A 17,412-nucleotide genomic window follows, 5' to 3' on the forward strand; every position below is an offset into this window, starting at 1 on the left:
CAGGAAATCATCTGGGACACTCTCCTCTCTCTCAACTCTGGCTTTCCTATTGAAAAAAAACCCAAACCAACCATCCCCAAAACTTTAATTTTGTCAATTTCTATTTATTTATTACTTATATATTGTAGTACTGAACACCAAGAAGCTCCACTGACACCTCAAGTTACTCACACACGTTGGTAAGACCAAGACCAAAACTGGTTTATTTTGCTCCAGTTGCTTCACCCTCACTGCTCCCAACACTTTCCAATCCAGCTGTGTTCTCTGCACAGCAAAACCCTCAATTCAGAAGAGACTTGCAACAGGATTTTCTTGAGGCAATTCAGAAGGCAGCTACAGCATAATGCAGCCTATTTAAGGAGACACTGCTGAAGTCTAATTTAATAATTTAGGAGATTTAAGAGCAGCACACATTTAAAAAAAGCCCATGTTGCCAGGCACTGTGTGCTTTTAGCTGCTGCCCCTGATATACCAGACCAGGCTTGGTGTTGCAAGAACAAAGCTTTCCATCTTTTGAGAACATTTATCAGCAGATAATGAGAAATTAGAATTCCAATTCACTCAAACATCAGCCACTGAAGTTTAGCCTTCATACAGTATAAAAAAAAGGTACTTGCATGTCAGTAAAAAACAATTTTACAATTTTTTCATTTCAATATTCCAAACTAACAAGTTTGGAATATTGAAATAAAAAGCATTGCTAAGCAAAAAAAGAAAAAAAAGTCAGAAATTGTACTGGGTTGAACTTTGAAGATTCATTGCTTTGGATGCTCACCAGCAGAACTCTTTTCATTTTGCAGAATCCACTGAGAGAGAGAGGATGACAAGGCAGAGGGCACAGTCCCCTTGGGAAGAGGGAGAGGGCTGGAAACTCTGCTCTGTGTGCAGGCTGCTGAGAAATCCTGCAGAGACACCTCAACCCCTTTCTTGTGCTCCAACTTTTGCAGAGTGGCATTTTAATAAGAGCCAAGTGAGAGCAGAAAGAGAAGCAGCCCAACCCCACTACTCCCACACCACAACAAAAATGGACCTGCCACTTGGTACACAAACACTTGGGGACATCCCTGTCGGTGAGCAGAGCCCAGATTGCTGTTTCATTTTATGCTGCAGAAGCCCTAATCTTTTTTCACTTGCCAACAAAACACCCTTCCAACACACCTCCTAGTACTCCCACACCAAGATCTCACTGTAAAGAGAACATAAATCATTCCCCAGGACTTCCACAGGATTCTATCCTGATTTTTTGTTATATTTTGCAACATTAATATATCTTGAGTCCATATGAGTTAGAGTAGCTCATTTTCTCACACCACAGCCACTTCTTCCCCTCCTGTGTTTGTCATGCCATTATTAAATGCATGGCAATGACCTTGTCTCTGAGCAAACTTCTCCCATTTGCTCCACACAAACACCTACTCCTCAAACTGTTGGAGGGGCTGTGTTTGAGAGGCTGAGCACAACACACTTGGGTGGTTCAATCTCTTTTTAAAAACTATCAACTCCCCATGTGTCAGATGGCAAGTTTCATTTAGTAGGCTAGGAAATTACTCAGAGTTGGAAAATCACTGCAATATGGTTTAGATAGAACTCAGCAAGTCCATCCTGCATGCAGGGCTGTCACTGCTCTGGAGCACTTCCCTCCTTGGACAGCTCTTACCAGCAGCTGTCTACAGCAAGAATTAGAGTTTATGTGACCTCTAAATTTTCTTATTTCTCCCCAGCAACAAATGAGAATGTTTTCTCCATTACTGAGGATTTGCTACATGATCATCAACACAATCAGCTGAACAGCAGTTAGCAGAATAAATACAGCCTAAATCTCCAGAATCACAATAAAGAGGCAAACAGAAGCTTTTTCATGTTCTGTTTGTGCTACACTGAGGATGGTGGAATACAGATAACAGGGCAGTGTCTCTGTGCCAGTCAATTAATGCCTGGTGTCACTATGGATTTGTTTGTGGGCAATGCAGGCAAGTGTCTGACACTTCTGGCAAAAGACAGAGGCCATTAGAAGGCACCAAGAAGTATAACAAACAAAAAACCCCAAACAAATCTGTATGAAGGGAAAACAAACAAACATCAACAGCTCACAACATGTGACGCTCCCAAGAGACCCTGCAGGTTCAGTGACAGGGGTCCCACATTAAACTGAAATATACCACGAGCACACTAAGATCTCAATGCAAATACAAGTGAAAACTCATGCTGTGGGATTTTGAGCACTCAGCTTTAAATGCAGTCAGGAGGACCTAAAAAATGTAAAAACACCTTTTTTAAATTTTCACCCATCTCAAACAAATAAGAGAGAAGCATAGCTTAGAAAGCAATTCCTCAGGCAGACACGTTTTGCTGTAGCATCAGACACCTTTCCAAAGAACATCAGAGACTTTTTACAGATGCTGTCAATGTTCTCCTGCTCATCAAAGGAAAATGGTTTTTCTGTGCAATCCCACTGCAAGAAACACTCTCAAAAATACAAGGTTGGGGTGCAATAATCCACATGCAGAACCATCCTAAAGGTCTGGGAATGAAAAATCTCCACACAAAAACGTAGAGCACTCTGGCTCTGACCCAGCAAAGCATTTAAGCATTGAGCTGCTTTCCCTTCAGTGGACAGTCTGCACATCTAGAGCTACTTCATGTCACAGGGCTTTGCTGGCTTGAGATGAAATAGATCAAAAATGCCCAAGAGCCCACCCATAGTTCAGCATCACCTCACAAAACAGACTCTCCTTGACCATCCCCTTACACAAAACAAAAACAGGAGCAGGACACTGACTGGAGCCAAAGCTTGTCAGTTTGACACACATTTTCCAGCTGCAAATGATTTCTTTTTATTGAGGAGAGGGCACATACTGACCCAAGGAAGATGAAAAGGATGGATTCAACAGGCAGCAGCCTCTGCATCCCTTGGATCTCACTGCCTGGGGACAATTCACCTCCTGAATCTGACCACAGTGACAGCTGACAGAGGACACAGGGTGTGTGACCTGTGCCAAGGGACAGGGGATGCTCTGAAGGAAGGCAGCCTTTTACTCATGGCCCATTGCTCAGCTCTCACCAGCTGCCTGCCCAGTGCTCATTCCTCATGCAAAGGAGGCAGAGCTGAACTGGTGCTGGTTCTTATCTGGGGAGGTTTATTTTGCTTCATTTTTAGTAACAGCTTATGCAAAATGTTCCATAACAAGCTCTTCCTCCACTACCTGCTGGCAGCTATCTGTGAGCACACAGGCAGGGCATGGTGCAATAATGTGGGGATCCATTCATCTCCCCCAGCATGAAGTGAAATACTCCCAAACACTCACACAGAGGGGTGCTGCCTTCTGAGGCTTTGCAGCACTTTGCTGCTCTTGCTGTATTAAAGTTTAATTACTTTTTAACTTAGATATTTACATAGAACATAAACTGTTCAGAAGGACAACTGTCAACCAGCCAAGACCTCTTTGGCAGGAATCTGGAATCATATTTTACTCTTCTGGTGATGGCAGCTTTGGCACAGACCTGCTTCAGTTCTGTAAAGTTCTGTCTATATATGTTTGATCCCTTTGGGGAGACTGCCAAAGCACCAAGATTAATTAGCAACTTACCTAAAATACACTCTCTATCAGATAGATCTTAAAGGGTTCCTTGTCACAGACAGCTTTGTAAAAACACATTCTGAAATACTAATGAATCTGTATGACATAAGATGACATTTTGAACTCTGTCTCAGTGCCCATTCTCATTTCCACACTAAGTAAAATTACTTTTATTAGTTTCATGACAGCTCTGCACTTACATCAGCTCTGCAGAGTTCCAGCCAAATCACAGAAAATAAACTCACTTGATGAACAAATACAGCCTCATTATGCTTCCAGCTACTGCAACATCCTCAATCAATATAGCTTTGAATGTAAATAAGAAGGCAGGAATGTATTCAAATGGATGTGTGACCATAGTGCAAAAGTAATTGCAGAGGCTCTCAGCAATTGTGTTGATGTGTACACTCCCAAAGGTTTTTTGCTTTCCCAAAGGAAAAAAACAAGGGATGGATATGAAACCATTTCTGTAAACCCATGGAAGGTTTCACACTAGAAGAGATTTTAAGTGTCTGCCATGATCAAGATGGAAACAACACCTTACTCCTGGCAGCAGTAATTTTCTTTTATTAGTGCTCATTTCCAAACTGGTTCAATACTGCTGGCCAACAAGCTGGACCTCTGAGGGAAAGGCACAGCTGTTCCAGGCCAGGCTCCAGAGAGGCTGTGCTCCAGCTGGGGGCTGGCAGGTGCCCTTGCCTGCAGGAGCCTGCATCAGCAGCACACCTGGGTACTGCAGGGCAGAGCCACACTTCTCCCTCTTCACCTGATCCTCACTCTCACAGAGAGTTTTTAGGGTAGAAACATTAGGTCATGGACTTATCCAGTCCCCATGAATGGGGATGGGGGGGTACAGCAGTGAGAAGCTCACCACAGTTACCAGGGCAGCACTGAGGGGTTTGTGCTGGAACAGCCCAGGACTGCACAGTTACAGAATGAGATGCTACTGTAGCTCTGCTCATCAGAGCTAAAAATAAACCAGGAAGACATTCCTCACCTAAGGCTCAGGAGGGTTCTGGTATGTGGCTGAGTCATGCAATAATCATTAAATTAAACACATCTTGATCCCTGGTTTATGCTCCATCAGCACAAACTAAAAAATCAGGCTTTTGTGCATACTGAAAGAGCAACACTACACCCACTGAAACAGGCACAAGGAAATCTGAAGGTCAAGGTCTCCTGGAAAGCAACTGCAGCAGTAAGAATGAACTGACCTAAGAGAGGAGGAAGTGAGGACTAGCTCACACACGTTTTTCTCCAAACAGAATTTGAGAGAATATGTTTAGTGCTTGTGGAAGACATCAGGCTGACAGGAACATCCCTCATCCATGAAACAGCACAAGCCTGTCCCATTCTGTCAGCACCACACACTTTCTGCTGGCTAACTGCACTGCCAGTGAGATCATCTGTGCCAGACACTTACCACAATTCACTAGAACTCACTAGCACCAGGACAACTCAAAGGGACAATGCAAGCTCCAGTATCATCTGCCCATACCAGTTATCCCTGGGTCTCTGTCCCCAGCTGCCACTTGTGCCTGAGCACTCAGAGCACCAGTGTGTGCCTGGTCACTGCCCTCCAGGAATGGCAGCTGCACTTCACTCTGGTGTAGCCCCTTGTCTGTAAGGGAAAGCTCTCAGACCTGCCTGGATGTACCCAAACATTGTGATGTGGCACTGGCCCCATTCTCCTGCCACTGAAGACATTTCTGTAAGGACAAGGTCACAGTGTGACTGAATCCGAGGACCTCAGTCTGCAGAACTGCATTCAACAGCTTAGATTAGACTGCACTACAAAGTAATTCTTTACCTCTTTCTTCCTTTTTTTACTTTAACTTTCAGCACTTCTCCCACTCTAAAGGTCCTCTTGAAAAGCTTCACAGTTGCTGCTTGCAATCAAGTGATTTTATATAGTTCCTAGTCACTGCTTTCTCCAACAGAGAACACTGCAGGGACACAGGGCAGGGATGAGGCAGGCTGTATTCTGAGAAGTACAGCCCTCAGTTATATGTTGGTTTAACATACATATGGGATGGCAAGGGTCAACAAAAGTTTGTGAAAGGGATCCCAACTGCTAATGTAGAAAAAAATAAATTTAAAAGCCCACCAACAAAACAAACAAAAAAACCCACCCAAACCATCACAAACCCCACCAGATTTCTCAGTTCAATAAAGGAGTGACAACCAAACACTATTTTTTTTTTAAAGCCTGAAGCATTTTAACTTTCACACAGGCATGTTTGGGACTTAAACTTCCCACTTGAAGAAAGGCAGAGTTTGAAAACAAGCCAGCCAATATCACTGAGCATTCAGAGCACCAGCTGCCACAGGCACAATGCATTTGAGCTAGCAGAGTACCAGGGTGGTCTCACCATGGGTGAGAAGTCCAGCTGAGAAGCATGAACTGCCTGAAACAAGGTGGTTTTGCAGATCCACTGTCATACACATCTTGTATCTTTCTGCTGTAGAGGTTTAAACAGGTGCTAAATTAATTCAGGGTGGGATGACAATCTCCCTTCCCTGGTTAAATCATCCCTTGCCTTTGTTTCCCCACTCACAAATAACACATCTCTCCGTCTCTTGCCTTTTCCAGGGAAACTGCTGCATCTGTGCCCCAGTAGTAACATCAGAGGAGCAGAACTTGGCCACAGGTACAAGCTTCAGTCACAGTAAGACCACTACAAATTCACCTTTCCAGTTTAAAACTTGTTACACAGGTTGAGCTTACTGCTAAGAAAACCAGCCCAATCACTGTGAGCCACACTTAAAACTGCCTTGAGAGCTCTCACCCCCCCTAAAGTGTCATTTTATCTCAGAAATTACTTCAACATGGAGCTGAACAACCTCACTGCTCCTTTAGGCATGGAGGAACAGCGTCAGAGTGACAATGTCAGTCACACTAGCTAAAGTTTTAAAGCTTCCTTTTCTTTTGCTAAACTCTGCATCAAGATGCAACCTTGGAATATCTCCAAAACACTCAACAGCAAACACCCAGGCCAAAGGAAAGTAGCTCCCAGAAAGACATGGAACACCCTTCAGTAGCTACAAACACCTCTGATTGTAAAGACACAGCACTGCCACTGAGGGTTTGCTGCTCTCCAGGTTCTAGAGGTGACCAGCTGAGGGGCACAGGATGCACAGAAATGCTGCAGCAATGCAAGACACAGTTACCTGGCTCATCAGCCACAGCCAACAGCCCCCATTTGTATGAGAGATTGTTCTCTCCTCTACAATATTCTTGTACTGACTTCACAGAAGCTCTAATTTCATGTTAATGAACGCTGCCTCTGATGAAATAAATCACAGCTTTCAGCCAGACTCTCCTGCTCCTGAACAGACTGTCCCTCTGTCCTGAGCAAGTTAATTGACTGAAGTTAACTTTAACATGGCAAAAGGGGAAAAAAAACTATGAGTGCAAGGACAAGGTAAGTTTTCAGCCATACCACCCTCATGTCCCATTTTGTGATGTAAATGCAGGAACACCTGGGCAGCAGGCAGGCAGGGAGGTACCCAGGACAAATGGCTGGGGCTGGAGAGGCCAGACTGCTCCTCTCCAAGCTGAGCAGCACCTGAATGGCTCCTGCATTTCCCACAGGATCTTCTCTGCTACCCCTGCCCAGAAACTGAGTTTGACAGACCTGCAGCAGGCACAGGAACAGCAGTGCACACACAGTCCAGGTTTGCTGCTTCCTAACCAGACCCCAGCCTTGCTGCACACTGCTGCAAACCACCTCAGCCAGGCTGGTCCAGGGCCATCACTTAATGATCAAGTTTAACTTTCCACTAGAGGCCCCAGCAAGAGCAGAGTTTCTTGAAGTAAGAACTGGGCATGTAGGCCAGTGGCCACAGAGGCTCTAAAAACAGGGATCAGTCTGGCTGAGAGGAGCTGTGGAACAGACCCCCTGCCTCCATGCTGTTCTCACAAACTTCCAGGTACAGAGGATGAGGAGGCAGGAACAGCTCCCCTCACATCCTCTTCACTGATCATTTTAATTTTGTTTACAACTACCTAAAAGTTCAACCTGAAGGTGCATCTCCTTCTCCCCAGGCTGGCTGGGACAGTGGCCAGCAGCCCTGCTGGCCCAGAGCCCCAGGGTTTGCTATCAGGCCAACACAAAACACCTGCCCAGAGCTGAGCCTCCACCTTCTGTGCAGAGCGTGGCTCTTCCCACCAGGGGTGGCCCTGGGACACCCTGCTGGAGCCATCTGCACAGCCAGGAAATCAGAATCCCAGTGGGATCAGCTGTCCATGCAGATGCAGCAGCCATTCCCAGAACAGCCACCATGAAGAAGAGGAGTGTCAGAACAGGAATTTAGCCTCCAGTCCCTGGGACTAAGGTAGTTTAATGATTAGAAGCCAATATTCAGGGCTAAAAGTGGAAGACCACCCCACCTGCCTCTCAGTCATCAGAGCTGGCCAAATACTCTGAATTTGAGAGTATTGAGAGCTTTGGTGTTTTCAGGACCCTTGAGTTAGTACAGCCCTTTTGGAAGCTGAGTCTTTCCACCTCATATTCCCAGAGGCTGCCAGGGAGAAGTTAACCCCCTGCTTTACCCACATCACTTTGCCACACCTTGCCTGACTTCTACCCTACCCACTAGGATACCACCAAAACACATTTGCATTGAGAATCAGTGAAAAAATTTAAATTAAGTCCTGACAAACTGGACATTTGATGTTGGGAAGCCAAAATTCCTGAAAAGGAAGCACTGTAAAAAATGTCAAGCTGCATCTCCAAGCTGCACAGGCTTTCCAGAGCTCACTCTCCATGTGCCTCTGTTTGAACAGCAGTATATCCATGTTCTGTACCCAGCTCCCACACACTCCACATGTCCTCCCCTACTCCTCCCACCCACTGGCAAACAGGCTCTGCAAACAAAGCTCAAGCAGCTTGGTGGAAGCCCTGGAAGAAGGAGAATGCTATTCCCTGTGGAGAAGCAAAGATAATGGAAGCTCCACATAATGGAGCTGTCTGCTCGGGATGCTGTTCTGGTCTCTTGAGGATGGGATCAAGTATGTGCCTTACAATTAATTTGTTGTTTGTGTAACACATCCTTATTACCATCCACTGAAATTATTAATAGCTCAATTCATTCTTTTTTTTTTCCCTTGGTCTTCTTTAAATCAAAGCCATTCCTGTTGGATAAAACAGTCTGAAATGCAATTTACACTGACAATGTAAAGCAGCCCTACTGTAAACACACACCTACCCCTTGACATTCCCTCAATGATCAGAAACAATAAAACAGCTATTTATGACCCAGGGAGATCAATCTAGGGTGCACTTCTGCAGGGGACAGACACAGGGTACAGCTGGGGGGTGGGAAAGTTTGAGACAGTGCTAGTGGCCTAGAGGGGTTTTGGTTATTAACTGTGTGGAAGGCCCCCCCAGTGCAGGGAAAATCCAGACAGGCCTCATTCCCTGCTCCAGCAGCACTGAGCTGTGCACTCACCCTGCAATGTTTTATTGATAAGGCTCCACTAATTTTGTGTTAGTCAGGCACAGGCAACCAACCATCAAAAATCAGATCTGTGGTACAGGTGGTTTTAAACTAAATACAGCAGCACACAGACTTTAAAATGCAGGACAGCTAGCAAGGACAACAGACTCAAGAACCTGACCCTGAGGTAGCAGGAGGAGGCAGGGACTAAAGCATACTCCATTAATACCAAGGAACATCTTACCAAGAAGAAAGTAAACAAGGAATAAGAACTGGAGTCAACCCCTACCACAATCAGGTCTCAACCCTGAGAGCTGCAGGCAGTTTTTAAAGGAGATTCTACCAAAGAACTCCCATGACTGTGGATATATTGTGTGGCACTTCCACAAATTCACACCCCAGAAGCAGCAAGGCAGTATTTGCAAAAGCACTGCCCCCCTGAAAACCACTTCCAAAACTGGGCAAAAAAAAATATTAATATGTTTATAATATGCTTTTAGGGCATATTATGTTTATAATATGCTTTTAGGGCATATTATAAACATAATATGCCCTAAAAGCATCTTATAAACATATTAAAAATCATCTGAACTGCCATGTTTAAGTTACTTCTCTGATTGACTGTTATACAGCTTTGTTTGTTTACTTTCATTCTTACCTGCTGATGTTGCCTGGCTGCTGCTGTGACAAACTCAACCAGAGTATCTACTAACGGCTTACACATGATCTGTAACAAAGAAAGACAGTCTCTCATCAGTGCTTTGTTTTTCAAGCAAAACAGTCTATATTTTACACAGCCTCCTGGGTAAGAAGAAAATGACACAAGAAAGAGAAGTGCCCAGAAATCAGCAACAGTTTATTTGAAAATTAACAGCTTTTTTCACACCAGCTCTGAGTGAAATCTTGATCACAACAAAAAGCAGCAGCAAAACTCTTCACCTCTTTCCACCTAGAAAAATCAGGCAAGCATTTTTCACCCCCTGTGCTCTGCCAAGTGAAAACTTAAGTCTGCATCTGGCTGACACTTTCTGTAGTGAATATTCACATTGTGCACAGCCCCAGTCCCAGGCAAAGAAGAACATGTTGAGTTGTTGCCAGGTGTGGGCTGGTCCCCTCCCAGGGAACAAATGACAAAAGGCAAGGACCTAAAGTTGCACATGGGGAGGTTTACATTAGGTATAAGGAACAATCTCTTCACTGGCACAGGCTTCTCAGGGAAATGGTTGAGTCACCATCCCTGGAGGTATCTAGAAAGACAGGTGGATGTGGTGATTTTAAAAGATAATTCTACAATGAACAGTTATGTGGAATCTAGAGGTTTTAGAAATCTGCAGATGGGATCTTAAGTTTGCCGTCCATGTGGGCAACACACAGCCCTGCTCTGCCTCCATTTCTCAAACTTAGGTATGAGGCATCATGGGCTGGTGCCCTAAGAAAGCTGGCAAGCAGAACTCTCTCCTGGATGGAGTCCTCAGCCTGAAAGCATCCTGCCCCAGTTACACAAGCCTGCATCTCCTCCCACCCTCCCATCAGACATCAGTTCTAAAAGGTTTGGAAAAAAGGCTTCTGGCAGCTGTCTCTAGTTTGCTCTGACCTAAAAACCCCTGAAGAATTGTATGACATTCAGGCCCATGGCCTGTTTCTTAAAAATTGGCTGTCCTCATAGAGGTGACCAGCCCCAGGCTTAGGTCAAGCTTGCAGGAAATTCATCAAACATTTCAGACACTTGCACTGTCTGAATATCAGGCTTGAAGATTAGATTTCAATTAGACTTCACACTCTTTAGCCTTCTTGGAAGAAAACTGAGAAACTGAGCATGCAGTGGGAGCAGAGCTGGACAGGAGCTACATTGGTTGTTCAAACAAGGTGGCCTGCTCTGCCTTTGTGCAAACTTTGCTCATCCATGTTGTCTTGAATACTTGTGAAAAATTAAACCTTCTTAGGCTGTGTTTTAGAGAGCAGCCTGCTGTTCACCTGCTTTCTGCATTCAGTATCCCAGTCCAAACCATAAATAAGATCCTGGCCTCCTGCAGTGCTGCTATAAAAACTGAGTCTGAGTTTAAGAGTCTGAGCAGGTGAAAACCCAAGGGAACCTCACAGCAATTTCAAAAGTCTGCAATAAAGCAGAGGAGTTTCTCTCCCTACTTTGCCCAGAATTCTAATCATACTTTGGAGCCAGAAGAAGACAACAGAGCCAGCAGCACTTACTGGGAAGCGTTTGAAGAGATCATGGAACATGGAGCATGTGAGGGGACTGTTCCTTTTGCTGAGGAACTGGGTCAGTGCCTGCTGATAGACAGCAGCCACCTTCTTCACATTCAAACAGCCTGGGTTCAAAAGCTGGAGGGAAGAAAACAAAATAAAAGCATTTCCAGTGAAATACAAGAATGAATCACTAACAATGAATAAATTAATTTTCGTCAGTTCTAAGAGGTTTCCCCAACAACTAGTTATGCTTGAGATATGACACAGAACCAATAAACAGCCAAGTGGGTCCCAAATATGCTCTCCCAGGCACTGACAGCCATATGACCTTGTCACTGAAGGGCAGCACAGCTTCCTAGCAGGACTACACACACTCCCTGCAGTGTGGGGGCTGTGCTCTAGGTTGGCATGTCTAGTACACGAGGCTCACAGGGCACTGCAACCCCATCCTGGGCTGTGCACATGGTGTTTGTTCTGAGCTGAAGAGCTACTTTTACCTGTAGAGTTTAGTGTATGTATCTATCTGTATCTACATACACTTAGCACCTATGTCCAGGACTCCTAGGTACTCAGCAGACAACCCCTAGCACTGATCAGGGATCCAGCAATCCCAAAACTGTGTCCATGCTCCAACATCCCCCTCTGGTGGGGAACAAGAATCCCAGACACACAGCAACCAGCTGAGACCTGCTCAGGCTACATGGATCTAAACAAACAGGAGTCACTGAAGAGCCAAGTGTGGAGCACTGCATCCCAACATTCCTGACTGTTCTCATACTACCAGGGAAGTACTGCTCTTTGGGAAGAGTGATAAATTAGGGCCCAGGAGGAAAAAGCTGTAATTTTCAGAGTAGTGAACCTCTGCCCAAGGAATTTTTCTACAGCCCCATGGAAATCTAAAGCCAATTAATGTGGTGTCCTGTTCTCAGGTCAAACTCCCAGTGCTACTGCAGCTGAACACAGGCTAAAGTGGAACAAGGAAAATGGGTCTTGAAATATTACCTCAGTTTTTCTAGTTGATTGTCTCTACTTAGCACTTATTTGACACACACATCTGGAGGGAAAAGATTTCTCCTTCCATGCATATATTTACTGAAAAAAAAATTCTTCTATAGTTTTTTTTTTAAGTTTGGCTACTGCATCCTAGTGTCTGCTCTAGTTCCACTTTCCTGCTTATTAAAAAGCTCCAAATTGTGCACACAAAGCAGAGCTCACTGAAAACACACCACACCTCTGTCTCTGGTTCCCCACTGCAAAACCCCCCTGGCCTCAACACAATGTCAGTCAGCAGCAGCAGCATGACATGAATTGAGCTGTCATTTCCCTCAAACTGGCAGCTCATGTCAGCTGCTGGCTCTATCCCTGCCTGGCCAGGACCAGAGCACTGCTCCCACTGGAATAAGAGGCTTCCCTCCTGTGAAACTGCACAAGGATGCTATGAAGCATGCCTCACTCTAGCCTCAGTATCAAGTATGTTGTTTGTATTTCCCCCAGATCTCCCACTTTGTTTTTCTTTCACAAAAGGCCCAGCACTGCACAGGAGCTACTTGGATAACACTCTCCACCCCTCCCTAAGCCCTAGAAACACTGGCTGTCTTTTCAGCCTCCAGCAGTAATTCCATGTGTGTTAAGTTCCATGAGGGAGCTCTGTTTATTTTTCTACCCCACAAGATGTCAGCAAGATGAAGGCACTAATTCCTGTGATCAGTGTGAGGGGTTCAGAGGCAAGGCCAGGGTCAGCTGGTGAGACTGAGACACTACTTGCTAAGTATCTAGAGGAGCTGACTGGAGTGGGCTGCCCAACATAAAGGGTCACCTACTCTGAGACCTGTGAAATGCAGCAGAGACAGTAGGTGAAAAAGGGACTAAGGGTCTCCTAGTAATGGACACCTGTAGCACAATCAGATGAAGTCTCCCTCCAAACAACTACAACTGAAATCAGGGCTGCTCCAAACACTCTTGACCCTTCACCTTAGCCCAGACCTCAGGGGAATAGGAGTTTACTCTCATCCACCACTGTTCTGTGTCTTCCTGCTCCTCAGCACCCTCTGGAAAAAAACTCAAGAGTGACTGGCAGGAGTTTAATGGAAAAACCAGCAAATCAGGGAGGAAACAGCACAAATACACATGAGGCTTCTTTGGACATCAATCTGAATCCAGTGAATCAGCAGCCCCTGTGCCTATGGGCAAGCAGGCATGAAGGGGTGAAAGCCAGGAGGGTAAGGGCCAGAAATGGATGGGGAACTTTCCAGTGTCATGGAAATCAGGTAGAAAGTAAGCAGCAGGCCCAGTGACAATGAACAAGGAAGGCCCACTCAGCAGAACCAGGTAATGCAGCTTTACTGGCAAAAACACATCCTCAGGAGCAGCCTCATGTCTTACCTGACATGCCTGCTTTGCTCTGCTGTCACTCTGTTTCTCAGGCTCAGGGGGAGGAGCAGTTGATGATGTGTTTCCTTTCAACACTTTGAGCAGGTACAATGAGGCACTATAAAAGAAAACAGGGGAACACAGCAGTTACCACAGTGCAGCTACCTAAGGGCAGAGGCACAGGCAGCTTTCTCTGTAGCAAAGATGACAGAATTTGAGAGGGACCTTTCTCTCAGTCTAACCCACTCTGGCCAGACCTAAAGACAAAGAAATCTCAGGAAGATGAATCATTTTGTGTCATCACAGTCAGATATCTCCACTGTCAGCCTGGTCTCCTCAAGCTCACGCTTTTGACTGGCACTGCTGGAGGAGTTCTGCACCTTGCCCAGGATTTCTGAGCTGCACAGCTCAGCCAGTGCTGCAGCATGGCCTCAGCCTCAGCTGCCATGTGCTGGAGAAATCTCCATTGGGAGAACATGCAGACCTCTGTGCTTGTGGAAAATGCAGCATTTACTGGGCACTGCTGGGAAGCTGTCAGGGAACCACACAGCATACACAGCCAGCCCCGTGTTGCCAGAGGTACCAAGGTTCCTGCACAGCCATGGGGGAGATGTGCTGCAGAGCCAACCATGTCCAATGGCACTGGGTTGACCATACAACATGGTACCCACTGCACACACAGCTGAGCTGAAATATCCCAGACTGAGTATGAAAGTCCTCATGAAACTGTCACAAGAGAGCCTGCTGGTAAATAACACTCCTATTTACACCACAGAACAGCAAGATCACTCATCTTTCTAACAAATATGTATCTGGTTTATCCTAATTTTCCTCTATTCTACAGCAAAGCAGAAAATACTGGAAAAAAAAAAAAGCAGAAAATGTACAGTCAGGACTCAATGGCTATTGCCCTCATTGTGCTATCATGGAGACAGTAAACACTGCATTTAAACAATCATCACAGGTTAATCAGGAAATACACTCATCCCCCACTGAAGCACACACACTGCATTACTCCCAGAGGAAGCCTGAAGAAAGCACTTCCCACCAGCAGCAGCAGCATTGCACCAGACCATTTCTGGATCACAGAAGCTATAAAAGACAATCACCAAAAAACAGACATATTTGAAAATGCTTCAGACTGCCAGAACTGACTAGTCCTTATGTAAGACACAGATGCTGGTATGAGACCTTCTGCAATGCTCTTGCTTCCCAGACCTCTTAACACACAGCATCACACCTGCTCAGATGTCACAGCATCAGTAGAGAAGCTCCTTGTGAACACTCACCTGAAGTAGTAGAGAGCCACTGCAGAGTCAGTGTGCTTGCAGGCTTTCTCGACCAGTCTCTGCACTAAAGCATGCACATCCTTCTGCAGGGAGGCCACTGTCTTGCAGTACTGCTTGCTGCGGCACAGCGAGTTCCTGCACAGCATTGAAACAAATGCAAACCATCACCTAGAGAGCTCTGGGGAGCAGACGGCCAGGAACACTTATCACTTCATCAGGGTGAGTGAGAGCAAAACCAGAACACAGTGATAACAAACAATGCTAGCTAGGTGCTCAGCAGACAAGCCCTGCAGCACATGGCTGTGGCAAGAAGGGTGAGGACTCTGAACACTCTCCACCTTCAAGCACAAATTTAGACATCAGAGATGACTTTCCTTCAGAGCTCCCACAAAGAATACTGACTACCTCAAGCTTGTTACTTCACAACTGGTTCTCAACTGGGGAGACAGCAGCACTGAAAAACCTTTAGAGAGTGCTGAGGATGTCAAGAAGTGGTGCACAGAGGACACATGTGACATAGCATGCATTCTATCTCTCTAGCTGGTATCACCCCTCACTTCTGGCCCTGAACAGAGAATTTGCACTCTGCCTGTCTCAGAAATAACTTGCTGAGAGTTTGTTCTAGCCACAGCAGCAACTCTGTAAGCCTTGGGAGCTGTTCTATGGTCTGACTCAGAGGTCAGAGGCCCATGGAGGTACTCAGTGACATGGCTCCATACCTGCAGTACCTGTGTTTGTTCTTGAGGCTTCCACCTGCAAACAGCTTTGACACTTCAAGTCCTTTAGCCTAGAAAATGCAGATCCTAATTCCTTTCCTGCAGGTTATGACTAAGCACTGTGTATGTGTGTGGTGCTGGTAATCTAACCTACACAATCTCTAAGCACAGCAAGTGCCTTCAACCTTAGAAAGAGCAGCTCCTGGTGTTCAACCAATACCACAGCTGTTTATCCAAAGCCACTGTCTATTACCTGGAGGTCTAAGGACACTTACTTGAAGATACTAGCTGTTTTCTGGAGGAAGTCAACCTCCTGCTTGTCAGAGTCTGAGCTCATGCACTGTTCAATCAACTGAAGCAGGGGCTCAATGATATCAAACACCAAGGGGTTCTCTGCTTGCTTAACCAGGAACACATCAATCAGATCCAACACCTGCAAACAGAGTTATCCATGTGAGGAGTACAGCAGACAGGGAAACAAGATGGATTTACCCAGAGCACCCACCAGTAGGCTGTGGAGCAGCTGGAGAGGGCTGAAGAAAATTATTTACAGCTGAGACCTGTACACATTCTGGTATCATTTCTAAGGCATGGGAAACTGAAAATTACAAGTTGAAACTGAAGATTGAGAGTTGTTGGTTGCAACCGTATTTCATGCAGTGACACCATTTAGAAAGAACAGTAACAAGAATCAGTGTCACCTGGCCAGACCTGCAGTCACTCTAACCAGGCACAGGTCCCTGTTAGCACCACTGACTGACAGATCTCACCCCTGCAAGCCCCCTTGAATTACAGACAGTGCAGCATAAAATCAGCCTTTTTACAGAACACCATCAGAAGGGAAATGCAGTAGAGCCAGTGGCTCACTTCACTATTCAGCCTTGGCTAACTGACTCCTGACTCTCATTTCTGTCTGGGAGCAGCTGGAGCTGTCCCTGGGTGCTGGAATGTCCCAGAAGGTCCATGCTGACACCAGGCGGCCTGACCTCAGCATTACAGTCACAACCAACCAGGGGGTTTAGCAAAACCCCCAATTTTACTGGCAAAAAAAGCTCATGTTGCAAAATGACCCGAGGCACTTTATGCATTAAGGAACACCAAGCTTGTCCAGTTAAAAAAAAACAAACTGACAAGCATTTTTGGGTAGCTGAGGGAAAGGATCTTATCAATTTAAGCATTTCAGATCAGCAAATGAAAACCCTGGTACACTTTTTGACATCACAATCCTGGTTTTCAAACAGGCCTGTGAAGCCCCAATCACTGACCCCAACAGTGCTGTGCCAGGTACTGTAAAAGCCAGAACAATCCAGTCCCAGCTTCCAGGAGCTCATGACACAGGTGAATGTCCAAGCTGTTTAGTGTTAGGTAGCTCACAGCATGCATAGGCTTCAACTGACATGCTAAGCCAGAGATCTTCACACAAACACTTGTTTCCCACCTTAGCCTTGAAATCCCTGCGCAGGATCTTCTCTTTCCGTATTCTGTCCTTCTCATCTTTCTTCGCCTGGATCCGTTTCTGCTGCTCAGCAAAAAGAGCTGAGATGTTCTTGTCAAGAGCCATCATAGCCTCATCATCCAGCTCTTCATCACTCTTATCTTCTTCCTTTTGTTTTCAGGAGAGAAAACCCAACACATCATCTCATATACTTCAGAGGGACAACGGGGAGGGAACCACAGTCAAGACCAGGTTCAAGCAGGGGTGTAGCTAACCCAGAATGATACTGTAGGGAGGGAACACAGATGCTCAGACCCATGAGAAATCTCACTTATATTTCCCATCAGGTAATCTGGCTGCACAGCACTAACATGTAG

General features: G+C 45.6%; 1 protein-coding gene across 1 annotated transcript in view; it reads right to left on the reverse strand.

Annotated features, from left to right (window-relative positions):
- MYBBP1A (MYB binding protein 1a) overlaps positions 1-17,412 on the reverse strand; it is a 53,583-nt gene that overhangs the window by 23,521 nt on the left and 12,650 nt on the right. The window contains exons 18-23 of the mRNA XM_018919184.3: positions 17,039-17,203; positions 15,876-16,033; positions 14,885-15,019; positions 13,608-13,713; positions 11,229-11,360; positions 9,679-9,747 (exon numbers count right to left, since the gene is read on the reverse strand). Of these exons, the coding sequence (XP_018774729.2) occupies positions 9,679-9,747; positions 11,229-11,360; positions 13,608-13,713; positions 14,885-15,019; positions 15,876-16,033; positions 17,039-17,203 (765 nt within the window). The remainder of the gene's footprint in view (positions 1-9,678; positions 9,748-11,228; positions 11,361-13,607; positions 13,714-14,884; positions 15,020-15,875; positions 16,034-17,038; positions 17,204-17,412) is intronic.

This window comes from Serinus canaria, chromosome 19, assembly GCF_022539315.1.
Source record: "Serinus canaria isolate serCan28SL12 chromosome 19, serCan2020, whole genome shotgun sequence".
Lineage (NCBI taxonomy): Eukaryota > Metazoa > Chordata > Aves > Passeriformes > Fringillidae > Serinus > Serinus canaria.